At 24.9% G+C, this 22,350-nt stretch overlaps 4 protein-coding genes across 4 annotated transcripts; all 4 read left to right on the top strand.

Annotated features, from left to right (window-relative positions):
• Nucleotides 1-1,130: 1,130 nt before the first annotated feature.
• On the top strand, nucleotides 1,131-2,236 carry OCT59_025907 (uncharacterized protein; the record flags this gene model as incomplete). The annotated part of the gene is made up of 2 exons (XM_066142807.1): nucleotides 1,131-2,107; nucleotides 2,227-2,236. The coding sequence occupies 2 exons, from the start codon at nucleotides 1,131-1,133 to the stop codon at nucleotides 2,234-2,236; spliced, it is 987 nt and encodes a 328-aa protein (XP_065992384.1).
• A 1,420-nt stretch (nucleotides 2,237-3,656) lies between these two features.
• Nucleotides 3,657-4,427, top strand: OCT59_025906 (uncharacterized protein; the record flags this gene model as incomplete). Its single annotated transcript, XM_066142806.1, has 1 exon — nucleotides 3,657-4,427. The coding sequence occupies one exon, from the start codon at nucleotides 3,657-3,659 to the stop codon at nucleotides 4,425-4,427; it is 771 nt and encodes a 256-aa protein (XP_065992383.1).
• Nucleotides 4,428-6,333: 1,906 nt separating this feature from the next.
• On the top strand, nucleotides 6,334-7,554 carry OCT59_025905 (uncharacterized protein; the record flags this gene model as incomplete). Its single annotated transcript, XM_066142805.1, has 8 exons — nucleotides 6,334-6,418; nucleotides 6,775-6,786; nucleotides 6,867-6,908; nucleotides 6,983-7,042; nucleotides 7,112-7,168; nucleotides 7,263-7,325; nucleotides 7,399-7,467; nucleotides 7,538-7,554. 8 exons carry the CDS (start codon nucleotides 6,334-6,336, stop codon nucleotides 7,552-7,554), a joined length of 405 nt encoding a protein of 134 aa, XP_065992382.1.
• A 9,546-nt stretch (nucleotides 7,555-17,100) lies between these two features.
• Nucleotides 17,101-18,009, top strand: OCT59_025904 (uncharacterized protein; the record flags this gene model as incomplete). The annotated part of the gene is made up of 8 exons (XM_066142804.1): nucleotides 17,101-17,197; nucleotides 17,276-17,287; nucleotides 17,358-17,405; nucleotides 17,469-17,528; nucleotides 17,594-17,650; nucleotides 17,724-17,786; nucleotides 17,849-17,917; nucleotides 17,993-18,009. The coding sequence occupies 8 exons, from the start codon at nucleotides 17,101-17,103 to the stop codon at nucleotides 18,007-18,009; spliced, it is 423 nt and encodes a 140-aa protein (XP_065992381.1).
• Nucleotides 18,010-22,350: the final 4,341 nt, after the last annotated feature.

The following is a 22,350-nucleotide window of genomic DNA, read 5'->3' as shown; positions in this document are numbered from 1 at the left end:
TTATAATTATAATAATGAAATATATTATTACTATTTAATACCCAAGATTTTTTTAAATATCAAGAACCCTTTTTCTATATTTAAGATTTATCTATACATTATTCTTTTACTGTTATTTATTATACATCATATTTTACATATATATAGTTTACTAATTGATATCAAGAAAATGAATCAAACACATCAGTGATTTTTTACTATTTATTCACATAGTTCAAAATGAAGAAAAAATTATTAGTTAAAATATTAACAATATTAACTCAAGCATCTTGAATTTATAAATGATCTTTTTGATCAAATTATTTAATTAAAATAAAAAATCTTTTTTTTTGTTAATTACAATTTGGCCTTATATATTTCAGTTATTCTAATATTATTCTAATAAAGATATTTGGCTTTAATATAAAGAATATAATACGACTATTTAAGTACAATATAATGAATATATTGGTTAAAAAATAACCAATATTAAACAACATTTACATATTTCTTTTTGAAATTTCTGATATCTGTTGAATAATCATAAAACATGCAACATCCTATGAAATACCCAAAATAGCGTTGTCGATTTATCTTTATCCATTAGAATTATTTTTTTTTTTGGAATTGAATTTGTGAAGATGATGCGATTTCAAATTTTCATTAATCGACAAATGTGATATTGTGATAAATGATCTGCAAATAATTTCTAATTACGCGACGTCGTGACAACTCTGAATGGGTAATTATAACGTGATTGAATTGTGATTTATTGTTGTCACAATACAATATGGAAATAAATAAATAAATACTCGTAACAAATTTATTACTGTACTTCAACTATCAAGAACGCGAATATCATTTCCTGAATCTATCTATATGTTTTACAATTTATGAATGAAAAAATAATAAATGTTCTAAACTATAGTAATACATCATTTAGGCCACACAAATTCGATTTTTCGGTTCACGTAACATTGAAATTTAAAATCGACCCGGGGACCCGGGGTTTATATTTTACTATTAAAAAAATTTTATATGTAAAACCGTGACTTCTGATTGGCCAATTTTAATGTGATTATCGTAATTAATTGCCCCTTTAAAGATAATCAATTTTTTTTTTCACTCTTAAGTTTTTTTTTAAAGCCAAGATGCCTATTATACATGTGCGAGTAAGTTACAAATCTATAATTTTGAAAGATTGGGAAGGATTACCTGTTGAAAAAGAAACAAAAATAAAAGATTTTTTTGGAGATATATCGATCTTATATTTATCACCCGATTGGTGGGATGCAGAGTTTGAAGTGAAGTTTAGTCCATCAAAAACATCAGTTGGAGAAAAAATTTCAGCACAATGCATTGCTTGGGAAGCTTCACTTCAATATGGAATTTATGCACATTTTTATCTCATATCACAGGAAATGATATCTCATAGGATTTCTAATCCTATTAATGCTTTTGATATTTTAAAAGCTAGTTCAAATGATCTGTTTGTTCCAGAATTTAACGACTCTCCAAGGAATGCATTGGAAAAGTTGCGATTAGATTTATCTAATTGGGTTAAAAATAATGGTGGCGGATGGAAAGGAAAGGATGCTGCAGATAGTATTGGAAAAAAATTCGTAACAGATTTGGCAAGTGCGCTATGGTACGTCGATAGTCGTTCTGCAGAAACATTGGATCAAAAGTTTAAGATTCCTGTAACTTTTTATGAATTTTTTGGAAGATCATTTCCAGAAAACTATAAAAGCTCAAGACCAAAATTTAGTTCTGAAGAATTAACTCAACAAAGCAAAAAAATACTTAATTATGTTGAATTAAATTGGATGCAACAAAGTAGGTTTAACTGGCTAAAAGAATCTTTAGCTAAATTTGGTGAAATCCTGGCTAAATATTCAGAATATTTAGAACATCAACAAATTCGAAGTAAGGAAATAAAAAATTCATTAATTCCTATAGTTGACGAAATGGAAGCAGGATCTATGGAAATTTATTCAGCAAATATTTGGCGTAATCCAGCAAATATAAATAAATATTGTTCTTTAACTAATAAATTAGAAGAAGTAGAATTTTGGGAGCCTGTTAATGTGAATGAGTTTTGTCCTAATGAAAGAATGAGAAGGCATAGGTTTATTGAAGGATTGAATATGGCTTTTTTATTTAAAGTTGGGTTGTATAAGTACCATCATGGTTCAGCACAAAATGCAGTATATATATGGAAGATTAATCCAAATGCTAATGAGACAGAAATAGTTAACAAGAACTATAAGATCCGAACAAAATTAAAAGCCCAATTGAAAATATTTCATACCCGAGCAATGAAAAAAGAATTAATTGAAAATTTTGAACTACACGTAGGAAAATGCGAAAAATCAAGACTTCGTCATATTATTTCTGATCTACTTGGTGATTTTTCTGCATCTGAGAATTCAGCTTCTCAAAAAGTAGATGAAAGGGTTGATATAATGATTGAATTAGGTGATCCAGAATTTATTTCAGATCTTAGGCATCTTAATGGAGGTTTGACAAATAAATTTGACACTTTTTGGAGTTATGCACAAAAATATTTTGAAAATACTGTAAATGAAACTATATTGGCGGTGGATGAAAGAAGACATGATACAATTCAACATTTAGCACAAGCCATTTCAATACGTGATTTGCGCCAACAAGTAACAAATTTATGTCCACCAGATACAGAGATACCATCAGAACAATGGGTAAGATTACAATTTTGGCCACGTAATCCAACTTACCTATCAAGTTTGAAATATACTGGGAAATTAGATGCTAAATTTATGGTACAAAGTAGACAATTACGATGTAATCATATTGACAGTCATTATGCTTCAGCATTATTTTGATATCTGAAAGAATTAGCTATTACTTTTAAGGATTATTCATGGTTGGTTTTTATGGATGACAAACACAGATGTAAGGTTGGAGAACCTGGCTATCCAGTTGCTGCCGTTGAAAGAGGAAAACAAGTAATAGTTTCATGCAATAAGTCTTTTGTTGTTAGTGATCATGATTTTACGAAATGTGGAATTATTCCTAGTGTTACAATGTTTTGTGATATACCAATGAATATAGAAGATTCTTTCTATCAAGGTAAAGTTTATGCAGGGTTAAAAGATCCAATTTTTCAACCATCTAGTCCAATGCGACATAATTCAGAATTGTATAATTTACTTGCAAATGATAAACAGCAAAATCCATTTTTATTAATTTACACAGATGGTGGCCCTGATCATCGTGTTAATTATTTAAGAGTCCAACTTTCTTTAATTGCTTTATTTATTACACTAGATTTAGATTTATTGATAGCAGTGCGTACACCACCAGGACATTCCTGGAAAAATCCTGTAGAACGTATAATGTCTATTTTAAATCTAGGATTACAGTGTATAGGATTAATGAGAGCAGAAATGGATGAAGAGTTTGAAGAGATTATGAAATATTGTAATTCAATGGATGATATCCGAAATAAAGCTGAAGAAGAACCACAATTAAAAGAACAACTATTAAATAGTTTACAACCTACTCTTGAATTAATGGAAAATTTAATTAAGAGACTTGAATTGAAGGGAGAACCATTTGGTACTTTTAAAGCAGCCTTTGATGAAGAAATGACTACATTATGGAATTCGCTTCTTTCAATTGATAATCTTTTAACAATGGAAGATAATTCAAAAAGAAGTATTCAAAATAAAATTAAATTTTTGGAATTTTACAACCATTGTTGTAGATCACGACATTATTTTTTTGAAATTAAAAAGTGTGGATCGTTAGATTGCCATATATGTAAACCCGTAAGATGTGATTCTGAAACTTGGCTCAAAGTTCATAACTTTCCTGATCCAATTCCATCTTTGGATGGTAAAAAATATAAAAGCTTTGAAGAATTGTATGGTCAGGAAACATCAGAAGAATATAGGCCCTCATTAAAAGATAAAAAAAATTCAAATAATGAGATGGGGTTTAAACCTAGTGCACAATGTTGTAAAAATGTAGGCACTCTTATTCAATGTGGGGAATGTGATAAATGGCGTGTAATTTATTCAAAATCAAAGTTAGCTTTACAAGAAAGTGAAGAACTGGCAAGATTTTTAGACGAAATTCAATATACATGTGGTGATAGTTTTTATGACATAGCTTCTAATGACACAAATGATTCTATGAAGAAATTATTCTCTATTGTTAAAGTTAATAACACTTTAACATGTAATAGTCCTATTGAAATTCCATATTATTCAAGTAGATTATTTAAAGAAGTCCTTTGCTTTAATTGTGGTGTAGAATGTGAAGAACACAATACTACTAATCATGGTGAATATTTTCCATATTGTGAAGACTGTGATAGTATGTCAGACGAAAATAAAAAGAGAAAAAGAAAAGAAAAGAAATTTGTAAAATCAAGTAAACAAAAAAATGTTGAGACTAATTAGTTGTAATAATTCAATAAAGCTTAACGCATCAATAAAATTGCATATCGTAGTCACGTGATAAAATTTTTATATATAAAATTTTTTTTATTGAAATTTGAAAAAGTGACCCGGCCGGGTGACGTGAACCGAAAAATCGAATTTGCGTGGCCTTATAAAGCGTGGTCACAGAATATAATTGTTTAAATAGGTCTACGTTTGATTCATAGACATTATCATAAATATATTACATACATATAACTTTTACATTTGTTTTAATAAAACAAAATTTATAATTTTCTTACATATAAAGTAATTAAATAATTAAACTATTACCATATCAAGTATACAAAAAAAGACAACAATTTTGATATACACATTTTTTTGTATTGTACAGCGAGTATTAAAATTTTTTCAGAAACAGAATACAGTAATACATTCATTGTAAAGTTTAAAACTTATTGAGTTATGGGATTTTAAGAAATTGCGTTTAATGTAGGATTGAAGCAAGATCACCTGGCAGATTTTCTCAATTTAGAAAGGTCTAAAATTAAATAAGTATTATATGTTTGTAAATAGTCTTCATTTAACAATTTTTGTTATTTGTGTGTTTAATTCATTTTTTTCTAATACAGAATATTCATTTCTTGGCATTGTGCCTTAAGTTTACACAAACCAAAAATTATGCTGCAACCACATGTGCGAGGTAGATCAGTAGACAATACTAATTTGATAGTTACACATATTTCCCTGTTTAACTTTGTTACCGAATTTTTTCTTTGTGCTCTATGTATTTTACACTCTAAATAATTTTTTTTAATAAACTAAAAGCTTAATAAACTATGTCTGCTATTCGAAGAGATTTAGTCTATGCGACAATCAATAGAGCAATTGATTCAATTGATTATAATATTTATAATGATATCCACAAATGGCGTGAATTTATTAAACAAACGATTCTTGCTGATAGTTCTCTTACAAATGATGAAAAAACTGAAGCAATAAGAATAAATAGTAAATTATATGACAGAGAAAAAATTACTAATAATTCAGGGACAAGAAGAATTTGTGAAAATTGTAACCAAAAATGCTTGGCTACATTATACTGTGAATATTGTGTCCAAAATTATTTAAAGGCAAAATTTTCAAGTTGGACATCTGGAAATAATGATATAGATAATTTAATACAAAAATGTCAATCAGAAGCACTCACGCCAAATAATATAATTGAATGGATTCCATATAATAATTTACAAAGTATTGAATACCTAACAAAAGGTGGATTTTCTGAAATTTACACAGCAACTTGGGTTGATGGAAGATATGAAGATTGGGATTCTAGAAAGCAACAATTAAAAAGATTTGGAGAGCATGATGCAGTACTCAAAAGATTAGAAAATGTTGAAAGTGCGAATCAAAGTTGGTTTGAAGAGGTTCGTAATAAAAAATATTTAAAAGCTTATATTTAAATTCTTTATTATTGAAGGTTACTTACTAAATTATTTTCTTATAGGCTAAATCACATTTAACTATAAGTAACAAAACTACAGAAATTGTTCGATGTTATGGTTTAACACAAAATCCATCAAATGGAAATTATATGCTAGTACTAGATATAATGGATATTAACTTAAGAGAATATTTACTACAAAATCATAACAAACTTACATGGAAAGAAAAAATTAATATTACTTCTATAATAATTGGTGCACTTGATTATATTCATAAAGAAAATTCAATTCATAGAGATTTGCATTCTGGAAATATATTATATTCACAATTTGATGATAATTGGCAGATTAGTGATCTTGGATTTTGTGGTCCTGCAGATAAACCATCAACAAGTATATATGGAAATCTCCCTTACATAGCACCCGAAGTACTTAATGGAAAAGAATATACTTTCAAATCTGATATTTATAGTATTGCTATGCTTATGTGGGAAATTTCATATGGAAAACCACCATTTATAAATCATGAACATGATTATGATCTTGCACTTAATATAATTAATGGTATAAGACCAAAAATTATATCAGAAATTCCTTTGAAATATAAAAATTTAATGGAACAATGCTGGGATGCTGATCCATTAAAAAGACCTGATATTAATATGCTTTTAGGGGAAATAAGAGAAATTAAGATACATTATCAAAATAACCCAAATGAATTGCCTCAACTAAAAGCAAAAATAGACGAAGAAATAAATTCAAACACAAGTAGTAAATTATTTACAAGTAAAATTCATTTTGAAAATTTACCTGAACCAAAAAATACAACAGAAGGTATAATTTATCAATATTTGTTAACTATTTAATCCTTATTAGTTACTAATAATACAAACTTTTTTAATTTATTTAAATAATAACAGAAGAACAAGAAGGTAACATAATTAAATACTTATTCTTATTAAAAAATAATTAATAATCATTAATAATTGAAAATAATCTGTTTATTTAATAGCATTTCATAGCAAATTATATGACTTTAGTATTCCAAAAAATAGTAAGTGAAGTGTTTTTAAGTTTATGTTGAATTTTATATAATGGTATAATATTAAATAATTATTTTATTTTTAGTTGATGATTTTGGCCAATCAAGTAACCAGAATAACAAAAGAAATAGTAATGTTATTGAAGGTAATTTTAAATAAGAATAAATATTCAATTTATGTTTAATACTTACTATTATTAATCTCTTAATTTTAGCTGGTAGTACAAGATTGACCAAAGGGTTTAAAAAATTACGAGTAAATTCAAAAAGTGGTGAGTAAAATATTAACGTTAAAAAAATAAATACTCAAATTAGAGATTATTTATAAAATAAGTGTTTATTAAATGATATTTTATTTAACAATAGTAGATATACAAAATAAATATTATAGAGATACAATACAACAGCCACAAACTGGTGATATTGATGGTAGGCAAACTATTATTTATTTATTAAAAATTTTTAGATAATAAGTAATTATATATTATTTTTTGTTTCATAGATGAAGTTGAAATACACAATAATCCGAATCTTCACTCAGAAGAACAAGATGAGTTGGAAATTCCTGATGGTAAATATTTTCTCCTAAAATAATAATATTTTAGAATTACTAATTTATTAAATTTACTTTAAATAATTAGATATCGATAAATTGTAATTTTACTATTTTTAAGAATTTTGTCACGTTGATGTATCCTGTGAAATCTAACCTAGATTTTAATCTCCAGTGATATTTAATTTTTTTCACATATTAAATTAAATTTCAATGAAAATTAGCTATTTTTATTCTTTTCTCTTTCTCTTTCTTTTTGATTTTATTTTTATTTTTATTTTTTTTTATTGAATTACTATTTAAACACTAAGTCTAGAGTAGTAAGATTCTGTCTTACAATTTCTTAGTTTGTAACTTAAATAGTTCATTCATATAATAAATTACAAATATAAATTATTAGGTTTTTTGTAAAAATTATTCTGCTTAAAATTGCTTCTATTTGACCAACCGGCAACGCTACAATCCTATATTAAAACAAGTGAAATCTCGTAACATATAGAATTTTCTTGAAGTAGATAGAATTGATATAAATAACTTGCAATGTGACAATTATTGTGAGGTAAAAGTTGATAAAATTAATTTGCTCAATTAACTTCATTTAAAAGTATTTATATCATTTATTTATTTATACTATTGGAAAACAAAATGTGGTTACAAAACATATAGAATCCTAAATCTTTAGTATAACTGTAATTATTCATAAACCCAACATAAGCCCTGGTAACACTGCCTAACAGGTACCATTTTCCTACCACGCCAACCTTTGGACGCACATTTTACCTAAAAAAATAAATATAAGTGAACTATCAAATATAACCTCCAACTACACCTCAGACAACCTACTATTATTCAAGGATAAGAGGAAGGGGAAGGGAAATAAAAACCAATTATGCAAAAGAAAATGTAACATTAAATAAAGAAAACTGAGTACTATCCTCATAGTACTCCTAAAAAATAAAAAGATATTCATCGTTAACGGGGAAACTTTCTATTCAACTACACTAGATTTTTATTTTCTTACGTCATTTAAAGTATATTGTATACAAAGAATTTTATTTATAGTATATACTGTAGTAGGCGCGTGATCAACTACTATAACAGCGCAACAATCAAAAAAATATAGGTTCCTTAAATATTTCTCACAAGTCACAACCATCTCCTTGCCCTTTTTAATTGCACTTTACGAAATATTCTTTAATAATTTTAGTATTAGAACCAAATAAATTAAATGAAGTCTTCTACCTCCTAGAATTATTTTCTGCTTGTTATAATATATTATTTAAAATAAACCATTATTTACCAGGAAAATGGAAAAATGTCGCGCTAGTATCATTCAAAAAGAAATTAGAAAATATAAGTGGAAAGTGGATTGATGAAATGAAAATGCATGTTTTATCACAAGAAAGTATAGAAATAATTCCTTCGCTTCGTTCCGGCAATTATCGTTATTAAATTTTCATTTCCAATATCCAACTAATATCCAACATATATGTTCTTTTACATCATTTCTACTGATTAGTCGATGAACATTTACTTAATTCACTAATTATGAGTAAAAATGGAAAATGTTCGTTTTGTCGTCAAGTATAAAAAAAAAATAAATATGAACATAGATTTTTATACATTATTAAGAGTATAAATATTTTTTGATGAATATTTATATTAACTTTCATATTTTCGCTTCAGACGCGAAATTAACTTATTATAATCCTTTTTAAATTTCGTGTGGGATTTTGCTTAAAAGTATTTATTAAAAAAAAATCCGAAATAAATAGTTTAGTAGTAAAATTTATTAGTTTAAAAAACATGAAAATAAAGTATTGTACAATGTTTATTAATGTTTATTGGTTATTATTTTTTTAAAAATAAATTATACAGTACATAGATGGTAAACAAATGTTAATCATCTCCTCTGGGACCATCCTGATCTCAAACGGATATTCTAAAAAGGCTATAGCATAATTATACAATATACTTTATAATAATTTTCACGCCTTTTCTTCAATTACATTTTTTGGGGTGGGATAGAAACAAACAATAAATAAGAGAGCAACAAATTAGGATAGCAAAGTTTAAACTACAATTATTATATTATCCTTTGCTTAAAAGGTTATAGACTCATCAACACGCTAATGATTCTAACGATTATAACAAATTTCCGATTAGTAATCGTTTCATATATTAATTACATTTCCATATATTGTATATGTATTATTTACTGTATTTTAAATATTACGTATACAAAAAATAACTCGCTTTAGTTTATAGTTAAATCAAAGAAAAAATTTCGTATTTTTATTTTTTATTTATAATTTATTTTTTGCAACTTTAAAACCGAATTTGAAAATTAGGTATAATTAATATTTAATACATAAATTTTTCATATATTATTATTTGAGAATTTCGCCAATTCGATTTGAAAGTTTACACGTTTAGATTACTCCCCAACGCGTGACAATCGTGACATGTCTAATCTTCCCCATTTACCGTTGTAAACACTATAAATAAATGTTTTTTTTCTCGCGTCGAATATTAACTTGCCCGTTCACCTATTTCTTTATACATCTTATTTTTTGGAAACCTTGGAAACCTATATTATATAAATATTGTCTTTTCTTTTTTATTTATTTCTTTTTATTATTTTTATCGCACATATTATAAACAATAAATATTAATATTTTGCGTTCCTTTGAAATTTTTAAAGTTTGTTTTAGCAAGTATTAAAGTATTCATATATATTAATTTTATATATTTCGGCGTTTTTTGTATAAATAGCACAAACTACTTTATCAGTTATACAGAGAATTTTAAAAACAAAAACAAAGAAAAAAATTTTGTTAAAACTTAAATATTGTCTTTTTCAAAAGTTAAATGTTACACAAGATCAATCAATCAAAATTTAGACGTCACACTTTAGATCACGTGTTCAAGCTTTTTTTGTTGGTTACTTGGTTACGCTGGGGATTTGATTGGCCATGTGTATTCTATCCAAGAGATAAGAGATTGAAATTTTTAATCAGGTTGCTAATAACGAAAAAAAAGTTTAATTTCATTTTTGGTACATGATGTAATCGGCCGCAGCAGATCGCAATTATCGCATTCGGTTACTTTTTTTTTAAATCCGATTATTTTTTTGGTTCTTTTTTTTTTAACCTGAAAAAAATTTAATTATTTTTATTTTTGGGGTTTTTTTTTATTCAATACCGAAAAAAATTTTTTTAATTATTTTTTTTTACCTTCAGTTTTTCAGTTCAATACTGAAAATAAATTTTTTAATCATTATATTATTTGTTTCAGTTCAAACTGAGTTCAATATCAAAAATAAATTTTTTTTTTTAATCCTTTTTTTTATAGTTCAGTTTCGAAAATAAATTTTTTTTAATCAATTTGCTAATTTTTTTCAATTATTTTTTTATTTTTAATTCATTATAGAAAATAAATTTTTTTAATCAATTTTTTTTTTATTTTATTTTTTTGGTTCAAACTGAAAAAATTTTTCTTGATTATTTTTTTTGTTTTTGGTTTTTAGTTCAAATTTCTATAATTTTTTAATCATCATTTTTATTTTTTTTCCGTTCAAAACCGAAAAATAAATCTTTTTTAATTAGTTTTTTATTTTGGTTATTTTATTTTTATTATTATAATTTTGTGGTATGGCTTTCTTTGATCAGTTTCATATGCAAAATATTTTGTTTATAATAAATTTGATTCATATTGAATTTTTCATCCATCGGATAGATTTTCAATCCGGATCTAATTTCTCTTTTTTTCTATATTTGAAAAGAGTTTTTAAATTAACTATATAATATGTCTAAGGATATCTCAAAAAAAAATTCTTGCCTTTATTGATTAAATCCGTGTATAATTGCCAAAATGTCCCGATCCGCCAGTCCGCGAATTGAAACTCTAAACTTGTTAAACCCTCACCATTCTTTTATTTTAATAACATAATTTGATCCGTACAAACTTTCATTATAATTAGAATTACAAGATAATGATTTTCATTACTTGTAATATGAATCAAATATATTATTATAGAATGTTCTAGTTAGTAATTTCCAAGAATTTTTTAAATGACAAGAACTCTTTCCATATTTAAGATTTATGTATACATTATTTTTTTATTTCACTGGAAGTTTTAATGATATATTTATACGTAATACCATTTAGTTTAATTGCTATCAAAGAAAATCAAAATTTTTACTTTTTATTCACACTGTTCAAAGAGAAAAAATTGTTAGTTTTGAATATTAATTCATAACCTTTATTAGAAGAAATAAATTCGTTAAGATGTACACGGTTTTGTAATTAATGAAAATATTTTTATTTTTACTTTAAAATTTTCGATAAAATAGATTCTTTATAAATTTAAGGCGTTAATTTTTTTAAATTCGTAATATAGATAAACAAAAAGTTTTTCATGATCTAGTGTTAGAAAATTTGAAGGATTAATACAATATAAAGTTTAATACAGAAGTATATAATATGACTATTTAAATGCAATAATATTGTTTGAAATAAAAAACAAATAATAATATTTATACATTGCTTTTTGGAATTCTGATATCTGTTGAATAATCACAAAACATGCAACATCCATAAACCAAAATAGCGTTGTCGATTTATCTTGTTTATTTGAATATTAAATTTGTAAAGATGTTTCAAAATCATTAAAATCACTATCTCTTTTATTTCAAATTTGATGACTTTAATCGCGTGTTATGATAATTATGACGTAATAATTGAAAATGTCGTAGTGACATGCGAGTATCGTTTCCTGAATCTATGTTTTGCAATTTATGAACGAAAAAAATTAACAAATATTTGAATCATTATTTATATAAAGACGTGGTCACAAAAATATAATTATTTGAATAAAGATCACGTTTGATTAATATAAATTATATATATATACAACATATTTATAAAATTAACTAGTTTAACTCTTACAATCCAAAATTAAAAACTTTTTTTTACATATAATGATAATTAGATAATTACATTATTACCATGTCGAGAACACAAATACTTTGATATACTTATATTTATTCATTATAAGCGAGTATTAATATTTTTTTTAAGAACAGAATAATACATTGCGAAGTTGTAACATTATTGAGCTATGGAAAATTACAATAACTCATTTTTTTTAAAAGTTACGGTTAACGTACTAGGGATGAAGATCACCGGGAAATTTTCTCAATTTAGATAATAACTAAAATTAAATAGATATTCACAAAATAACGTTTCAAAAGTTCAAAATAATTAAAATGAAGACTATTGTCACACATATACAGTTGTTCAATTTGTGGCTAACTAGATTTTTTTTCCCGATACAGAAGATACAGAGAAATATCAAGGTACTTTATGTAAGTTAATATTTCGAATTGTATACTGTTTATGATTAAGGATCGGTCCTAACGGTCCTACTCGGTCCTGGACTGGTCGGTCCCAGGACTTGTAGGACCGGACCGCGGTCTTGCATTTTTTATGGCGCAGTAGGGGTCCTCATACCGGTCTTCATATAATGAATTAAATTTAAAGCTAAAAAATTTTTTTATTTGCAAAAAAAAAGAAAAAAGACTGATAAGTCTTAAAAAGGCTGCGGTACTTAGAAAGACCGACGGTCTTATTATATGTGATACAGGACCGAAAGATCGCAGTCCTACACCAAGACGGACCGGTCCGTCTTTTTAAGGTGTAAAACCGTAGGACCACGGTCTTTTAGGACCGATGACCATCTTTATTTATGATAGATTATTAATTTATTTTTTTATTTTATAGATGAAGTTAAAATACACAATGATCCAAATCTTCACTCAGAAGAACAGGATGAATTAGAAATTCCTGATGTTAAAGATCTTTCTTAATATAATAAATAATATTTTAGAATTACCAATTTAATAAATTCATTGAATAGCTAGATATTGATAGTAAATTTCTAAGAATTTTGTTTCGTTGCTGTATCCTGTGAAATGTAATTTCACATATTAGATTAGAAAATTAGCTATATTTATTTTCCTTTCTTCTTTTTCGATTTTATTTTTATTTTTATTTTTTATTCTTTGAATTAATGAATGTTTAAACACTAAGTCTAGAGTAGTAAGATGTCTTACAAATTTCTTAGTTAATATTTCATTCAAATTTATTAAAATAACATGATAAAATTATTCTGCTTCTATTTTACCAACGCTACATCATATAATTAGAGTAAAGCTATCGTCATAGTATTTTCTCGAAGCGGATAGAATTGATATAGATAACTAGTAATATGCCAATTATTATGAGACAAAAGATTATGAAGTTTGCCGATAAAATCGTTTAAATTTGCTCATTAATTTTGTTTAAAAGTATGCAAAGAATTTTTATAAATTAATTAGACGTTTATATATATACATACACGTGACCATCTACATATAACGAAAAGACTAATAAAAAAAAGGATTTGTTCCTGATTATCATATGATCTGCGCACATGATCCAGTAATTGTCTTTATTGATTAAAAAACCATCTAACTATTACCTGTATGTATAGCAAATATAAGTTATATATTTTTAAACTAAAAATTTTTTAGTCTTGTAACTAGTAGAAAAAATTGTTAAATTTAAATAAACCCTTGATTGCTTTAACATGTATTGGACGTGAATATAATATCCCAGGACCACATACGACGGAAATCACGTGACTTCTTCATCACCAAGTATCTGAGGGACGAAATTTTTAGTAGCATATTATCTGTCACAACTCACAATTTCAGCCAAAATGTGTAATGCCAGCCGGCTATTTCGTTAAATTTTTTGTGAATTAATAATCTATTTTTTCTATTTTTTTAGTTTTCAACTTGCTAGTTTCATATTTATTTTATAATAAATAAAAGTAACATTTAAGCTGCTTGTTAATTATTAATTTTGTTCCTGGACAATTTTGCCTTATTTTTACATGTTCACTCTATTTTTTCCCTTTTTGTTATTAATTTCATATGGACAATTTTTTAGCCAATTTGTTTATTGATTTCGCATGGACAATTTTGACCACTTTTTAATTATCTTAATTCTGGTCGGAATTATTTAAGAAATTTAATTCTAGCTGGAATTGTAAGTAGCACAGACGCTAATGTCACATGATTACAACTTTGGTTGAAATTAGTGTCTTATCATAGTAATTTGGTAATTCGGTATACCCATACCAAATTTGATTCTGTACTTACTTATACAATATTGTTATATACCCAGAATGAAGTATCATATTAACCATACTTAACAATTTTAGCACCATGCCATATATACAATAGAGTATTCTCCTTTAGTCGCTGCTGCAACATGTTATTGTGATAATAAGTGATCTGTAAATAATTTCTATTACGTAGTAACATAATTATAACGTGATCATAATCGAATGATTGATTGTCGGGATATTGAGATAATAAATACATTGTCGAGTTTCGTCAACAAATTAATTAGTACTGTACTTTAACCTTAATCGAGAATACGAGTATCGTTTCCTGTCTCTGTTTTGTAATTTATGAACAAAAAAATTAATAAATGTTATAAATTATAATAAAATCATTATTTATATAAATGCGTAATCACAAAAATATACTAATTTTTTAAATAAGGTCTATGTTTGATTCATATATATTATATATATATACAACATATTTGTAAAATTAACTAGAAATCATATAAATAATGTTTAATTTTACAATCTAAAATAAAAACTTTTTTACATATAATGATAATTAGATAATTACATTATTACTATGTCGAGAACACAAACAAAGACAAATACTTTGGTATAATTATATTTATTTATTATACAGCAAGTATTAATATTTTTATTTTTTAAGAATTAGAATAATACATTTTGAAGTTTAAACATTATTGAGCTATGGAAAATTACAATAACTCATTTTTTTAAAAGTTGCGGTTAAACGTAGGGATGAAGATCACCGAAAAATTTTCTCAATTTAGATAATATCTATCTAAAATTAAATAAATATTTACAAAATAACGTTTCAAAAGTCCAAAATAATTAATATGAAGGCTATTGCCAACCATATAAAGTTGTTCAATTTGTGGCTAACTAGATTTTTTTTTCCTGATACAGAATATTCATTTCTGGCATTTTTTACACAAAACCAAAAATTATGCTGCATGTGCAAGGTAGATCAGTAGACAATACTAAGATTTAATGGTTACACAAACTACTCGTTTAACTTTGGTACCAAATTTTTTTCTTTGTGCTCTGTGTTTTACGCTCAATTTTTTTAGTAAAGCTAAAAGCTATAATACTTTAATAAACTATGTCTGATATCCGAAGAGATTTAGTTTATGCAACAATCAATAGAGCAGTTAATTCAATTGATTATAATATTTACGATACTGCACACAAATGGTTTGAATTTGTAAAACAAACGATTCTTGCTGATAATTCTCTTACAAATGATGAAAAAACGGAAGCAATAAGAATATATAGTAAAGACTATGACCGATATATAATTATTCATAATTTAGGGACAAGAAGAATTTGCGAAAATTGTAATCAAAAATGCTTGGCTACATCATATTGTGAATATTGTGTCCAAAATTATTTAAAAACAAAATTTTCAAGTTGGACATCTGGAAATAATGATATTGATAATTTAATACAAAAATGTCAATCAGAAGCACTCATGCCAAATAGTATAATTGAATGGATTCCATATAATAATTTACAAAGTATTGAATATCTAACAAAAGGTGGATTTTCTGAAATTTATACAGCAACTTGGATTGATGGAAGATATGAAGATTGGGACTCTAAAAAGCAACAATTAATAAGATCTATAAGGTATATCCAAGTGGTACTCAAAAAATTAGAAAATGTTGAAAGTGCAAGTCAAAGTTGGTTTGAAGAGGTATATAATCTAAAAATATTTATCTTTTATGGTAAAAATTATTTAACTTATTGAAGTTTTAAATTATTTATTACAGGCTAAATCACATTTAACCATAAGTAATAAATGGTCACATATTGTTCCATGTTATGGTTTAACACAAAATCCATCAAATGGAAATTACATGCTAGTACTAAGTAAAATGGATATAAATTTAAGAGAATATTTACAACAATATTATAATCAACTTACATGGAAAGAAAAAATTAATATTACTTCTACAATATTTGATGCACTTGAAAATATTCATAGAGAGAATTCAATTCATAGAGATTTGCATTCTGGAAATATATTATATTCACAATTCAATGATAATTGGCAGATTAGTGATCTTGGATTTTGTGGTCCTGCAGACAAACCATCAACAAGTATATATGGAAACCTTCCTTACATTGATCCTGAAGTACTTAATGGAAGAGGGTGTACATATAAATCAGATATTTATAGTGTTGCGATGCTTATGTGGGAAATTTCATCCGAACAACCACCATTTAATAATCATGAACATGATTGTGATCTTGCACTTAATATAATTAATGGCATGAGGCCAAAAATTATATCAGAAATTCCTTTAAAATATAAAAATTTAATGGAACAATGCTGGGATGCTGATCCATTAAAAAGACCTGATATTAAAACACTTAGAGATAAAATGAGAGAAATTAAGTCATATTATCAAAATAATCCAAACGAACTACCTCAACTAAAAGCAAAAATGGATAAAGAAATAAATTCAAACACAAGTAGTAAATTATTTACAAGTAAAATTCATAAATTTGAAAATTTACCTGAACCAAAAAATGCAACAAAAGGTATTATAATGTGTTTTTTATTATCTATGTTAATATTAGTTACATTATTAATACATCTCTCTTTTTTTTTAATAATAGAAGAACAAGAAGGTAAAAATAAAAATAATTTTTATTTAAATTTATATTATAGTGTTTAATCCTTATTTTATAATTTTTTTAGCATTTCACAGTAATAAAACATATTATAACTTCAATATTCCTGATAGCAGTAAGTATTTATTTGAATTTGAAATTAAATTGTATGATATTGATGAAATTATTTGCTTTTCAGTTGATGGATTTAGTCAATCAAGTAACCAGAATAACAAAAGAAATAGTAATGTTATTGAAGGTAATTTAAATAAGAATAAATATTCGATTTGTGTTAAATACTTAGTATTAATATCTTAATTTTAGCTGGTAGTACAAGATTGACCAAGGTGTTTAAAAAATTACGGGTAAATTCAAAAAGTAGTGAGTAAAATATTATAAATAAATACTCAAATCAGTCAGTTATTTGTTAAACGATATTTTATTTAAACAATAGTTGATATACAAAATAATCATTATAAAGATACAACACAACAGCTACAAATTGGTGATATTGATGGTAGGTAAACATTATTTATTTATTAAAAATTTTTTAGATAATAATATTATTTTGTTTCATAGATGAAGCTGAAATACACAATAATCCAAATCTTCACTCAGAAGAACAAGATGAATTGGAAATTCCTGATGGTAAACATTTTTTTTAATGTAATAAAATAATATTTTTAGAATTACTAATTTATTAAATTTTATTTAAATAATTAGATATTGATAAATTATAATTTTATTTCAAAGAATTTTGTCTCGCTCATATCCTTTAAAACCACTTAGCATAATCTAGATCTTAAATTCCAGTGATGTTTAACATATTAGATTAAATTTACAAATCGTTTAAAGTTTTCTGGGCGTAACCCTGAATGAGAATGAGTTGTATTTATTTTTTTTCCTTTTTCTCTTTCTTTTTGATTTTATTTTTATTTTTATTTTTTATTCTTAATTACTATTTAAACACTAAGTCTAGAGTAGTAAGATAACTTACGATTTCTTAGTTTGTAATTTAAATAGTTCATTTATATTATAAATTATAAACATAAATTATCCATTTTGTTATGTAAAGTTTATTATAATAACATCATGAAATTATTCTGTTTTAAAGTCGCTTCTATTTGATAATGATTCATTATAATATTAATATCGATCGTTATTACAGTATTTTCTTGAAGTGGATAAAATTGATAACTAATAATGTGTGAGATAAAAGTTTTGGTTGTGCTGCTAAAATCGTTTTAACTTCATTTAAAGTATGTTGTATATACGAAGATTTTAGAATTTTGTTTTTACCTAAAAAGTTTAGTATATTATACAGACACGTGATCAACAACTACCGCTAACAGCAAATTTACAAAAAAAAAACAAACAAAAAACCCATTTTCGATATTAAAAAAAAATTAAAAGAAAAACGATGATTATTATTACCGACCGCATAATTTTGTCAATTTGAACAAAATAGATCGTAAAAAATTTTAGAAAAAATGTACTTTAATTAAAGATTAGATTTTCGCGTCTTTCTCAAAAAAACTATCCGAACATGGCCATTGGAGCTTAACAAAATTATTAAATGTGTATAGTCATGTATACTTATTTATTTAAATATGCAATTATTTTTTATTAAAGAAATAGGTTCTTTAAATATTTCTCAAATTATTTCCTCGTTCTTTTTAATTATACAAAACTTTTTTTATAAATATTCTTTAATAATTCAGCGTAAGAACCCAAATAAAATAAAATGAAATTTTAAATAGCTATCTACTTTTTAGAATTATTTTCTGTTGTTATAAACTATAAAACTATTATTAAAATAAATTATTATTTACTAAGAAAATGGACAATTTTATACAGTAAATATGAAAAACACCGATATCGTATTAGTGATCAGCAAAAAAAGAAAGTAGAGATGACGTAATTGAATAGATGACGTAAGTGAATTGATAGAAAGACATGGGTTATTTATTACAAAAAAATTCCTCCACTTCGCCCTGGACTACTATCATGATTAAATTTTCATTTCCAAATATCCAATGTCCAACATATTTTTTTGTGGATTAACTGACAAACATTTACATGTACTTAATTTACTAATGATAAGTGGAAAATGTTTGTTCGGTCGCCAGATATAGACATTATTATAAATGATCGAATTTGCTTTTTAACATTAATAATTTTTTTTTTAAGAATAAAAAATAAAATATGGACTAGAATTTTTATACAAAGGATTCGGTTATTACTTGTATAAATAGTTTTTTGTTGAATAAAATTATCATTATTATTTGGTGCACAAAAAAAAAAATTGCGACTGACATTCAAACCTCTAAAAATTGAGTTAATTTGAAGATTTATTTTATCTTTATTCGATTACTTTCATGATTTCGCTTCAGACGCGAAATTATAGTGAAAAGATTGTTGATGTGCAATAATAACTTATTATAATCCTTTTTAAATTTTGTGCTAAAAGAATATATTAAATTTAACCATGAAAATAAAAGTATTGTACAATGTTTATTAATGTTTATTGATTATTAATAGAATAGTGGATTGATGATAAATTAAAGTCGTAACGTCGATCTCTTCTATCACACGAAATTACGAATATTTTAAAAAGGTTATCGTTGTAACATGTTTATACAATACTTTTTATAATAATTTTCTTTAAAAAAAGATTAATAAGTGAATAACAAATTAAAATAATAAAATCAACTAGATTACAACCATTATATTATTTCTCATGCTTTATACTATAAGTACAGTACGTTAACGAATATGTTGTCGTGCCTTAATTTTTACTCATTACTTAAAAGCATCACAAACTAATGATTCTAACGCACGATTTATAATAAATTCTCAATTAATTATTCATATATTATTTTTTGACTATGGATTACCGTACCGTATTATTAATAGAATTATTAATTAGTAATTTCCAAATACTCACTGTATATAGTAAATATTTGTGTATACAAAAAAAAAATAACTCAAATTTCATTTACTAGATTAGTTAGAATAAAAATTCGTATTTTTCAATGTTTTAATTTTTAATTTATTTTTTTTATAACTTAAAACCAAAATTTTTTGAATTTGGTTTCGAAAATTATTATTTCAAATTAATATAAATGATATTTAATACATAAAATTTAAAATATTTAATTGGTAGACATATATTATATGACGTATTCCACCAATCCAATTTATATTAAAAATTATGTTTATATGTGTTACTATAAATATTCCAAAGTGTCAATCAAAATAATTAGACAAGCGTCTAACATCTCGGATACAAAAATTAATCATTCTATTTATTTAACTAATATAATTTAGTGAATCCTAAAACTTATATTATCCAATCATACTAACATTTTATAAATATTTAATGTATGTGGCTTCAATATTATCGTTATGGTTTTTTAAAAAGAAGTTTCTCATAAATTATATAATTCTAATTATAGTTAGTATCAATACAAAATATATTTATAATTACTAAAAAAAAAAAAATAATCTCTTATTGAAAAGATTCTTGATAAGTACGCAGGAGAAAAACAAGGGACTGATCCCTGTGATTAATTATTTTACTTACATATTTTTCATTTTACGTATAAATGTACTTGTAAGGGATTTTGCACGTGAGTTTTTTTTTTATGGAAAAGTTCGGTTAAAAAAATTATTTATTTATTATTTATTTATTCTTTATGATCATTTTTGTGAAAGCGTAGACTGATCTAGACCTCTCCATTTTTAGTTTAAAGGTACATGTAAATCATTGATCATCAATATGTTTATTACCTGCGGTAATATTGTATATTAGTAAGTTATAATATATATTATTTAATTATATTTATTATATTTATGAATTCAAAGTTTATCTGTTATTTATGAAACCAGGATATATAAAGACAAGACATTAATTACGATAAATGATTAACAATGAAAACAATAAAGACTTTAATTTGAAAAAAAAAATGAAACTAAATACAATTAGCAAATCGTAAAATAATAATATATTGGATGATCATTTGATCAAAACAATTAAACAATTAACGTTAAACAAAAAAAATAAAAATGAAAAATAAAAATGAAACGAAAAATGAAAGAAAAAATGAAAAAAAAATATGAAAAAAAAAGATGAAAGTTTGCTTTGAGAACATTGTAAAAATAAATATCATTGTAGAAATAAATATTTTTAAATGGAATAAATAAATAAATGATTATTTTATTTACAATTACTTACATTAATGAATTATTCAAAGGAAAATCCGAGGTATGGTTTTCTTTATTTAGTTTCATAAAGATCGTTGTTATTTAAAAAAAGTTAATATTTAACTCCTTTAAAAGGATTCATTTCCCGAATTATTTAATTATTTATTGTAAGGGAAAATATATTCCGGCTGTTACGGCTATTGCCGGATAACGGGCGGATTTATCGGGAGAAAACTTCATTGGTCTTTTTTGGATTACGTGGAATTTTTGCTAAACTTGTAGTAAGGCTCATTCATTATAAATCATTTTTGATTAAATTGTTTGATATTTTGTCTCATTAACGCAAAAAAGGAGTGAGAAATAATGAATTTTATTTATGCTATTTCACGTAATGCATGCCGTGTAACATATTAATTTACTTTGATTATATAAACATTATTATTAAACTATTAAAAAGTTTAAATTATCTTCTCCTTTTTAGGATTTTTGAAATAGATTCGGAGATTACTTTTTACCCCTCTAACAAGAACAACTTTAGGGGGAAATTTAACCAATTAATTCTTTCTTAACTGATTATCTACTTTCATGTTTTGCATTAATTTTGTGAAATTATTTATATTAAGGTATTGATTCCCTCTTTTTTAAAAAATATCAGGTTCCCTGGTAACGGGCACAATGGGGAGATCTCTCTAAATGGATAATCCAAATATGTCCAATTATAAATGGTATATTGCATGCATCTTTCTCACGCCAAGATATCTTATAAATTATGTCTGCTGATACTAAAAAAAATTTTTTTTTTTTCTTTTCTTTTCTTTCAGTCCTTTTAGTCTCGTATTTTTGTGACAACTAGAAAGAGACGTATATATATATTT

This window comes from Rhizophagus irregularis, chromosome 6 (genome assembly GCF_026210795.1).
Source record: "Rhizophagus irregularis chromosome 6, complete sequence".
NCBI classification, from domain to species: Eukaryota; Fungi; Glomeromycota; class Glomeromycetes; order Glomerales; family Glomeraceae; genus Rhizophagus; species Rhizophagus irregularis.
Note: the sequence above shows the minus strand (reverse complement) of the source record. Positions and strands in the feature narration are given on the sequence as shown.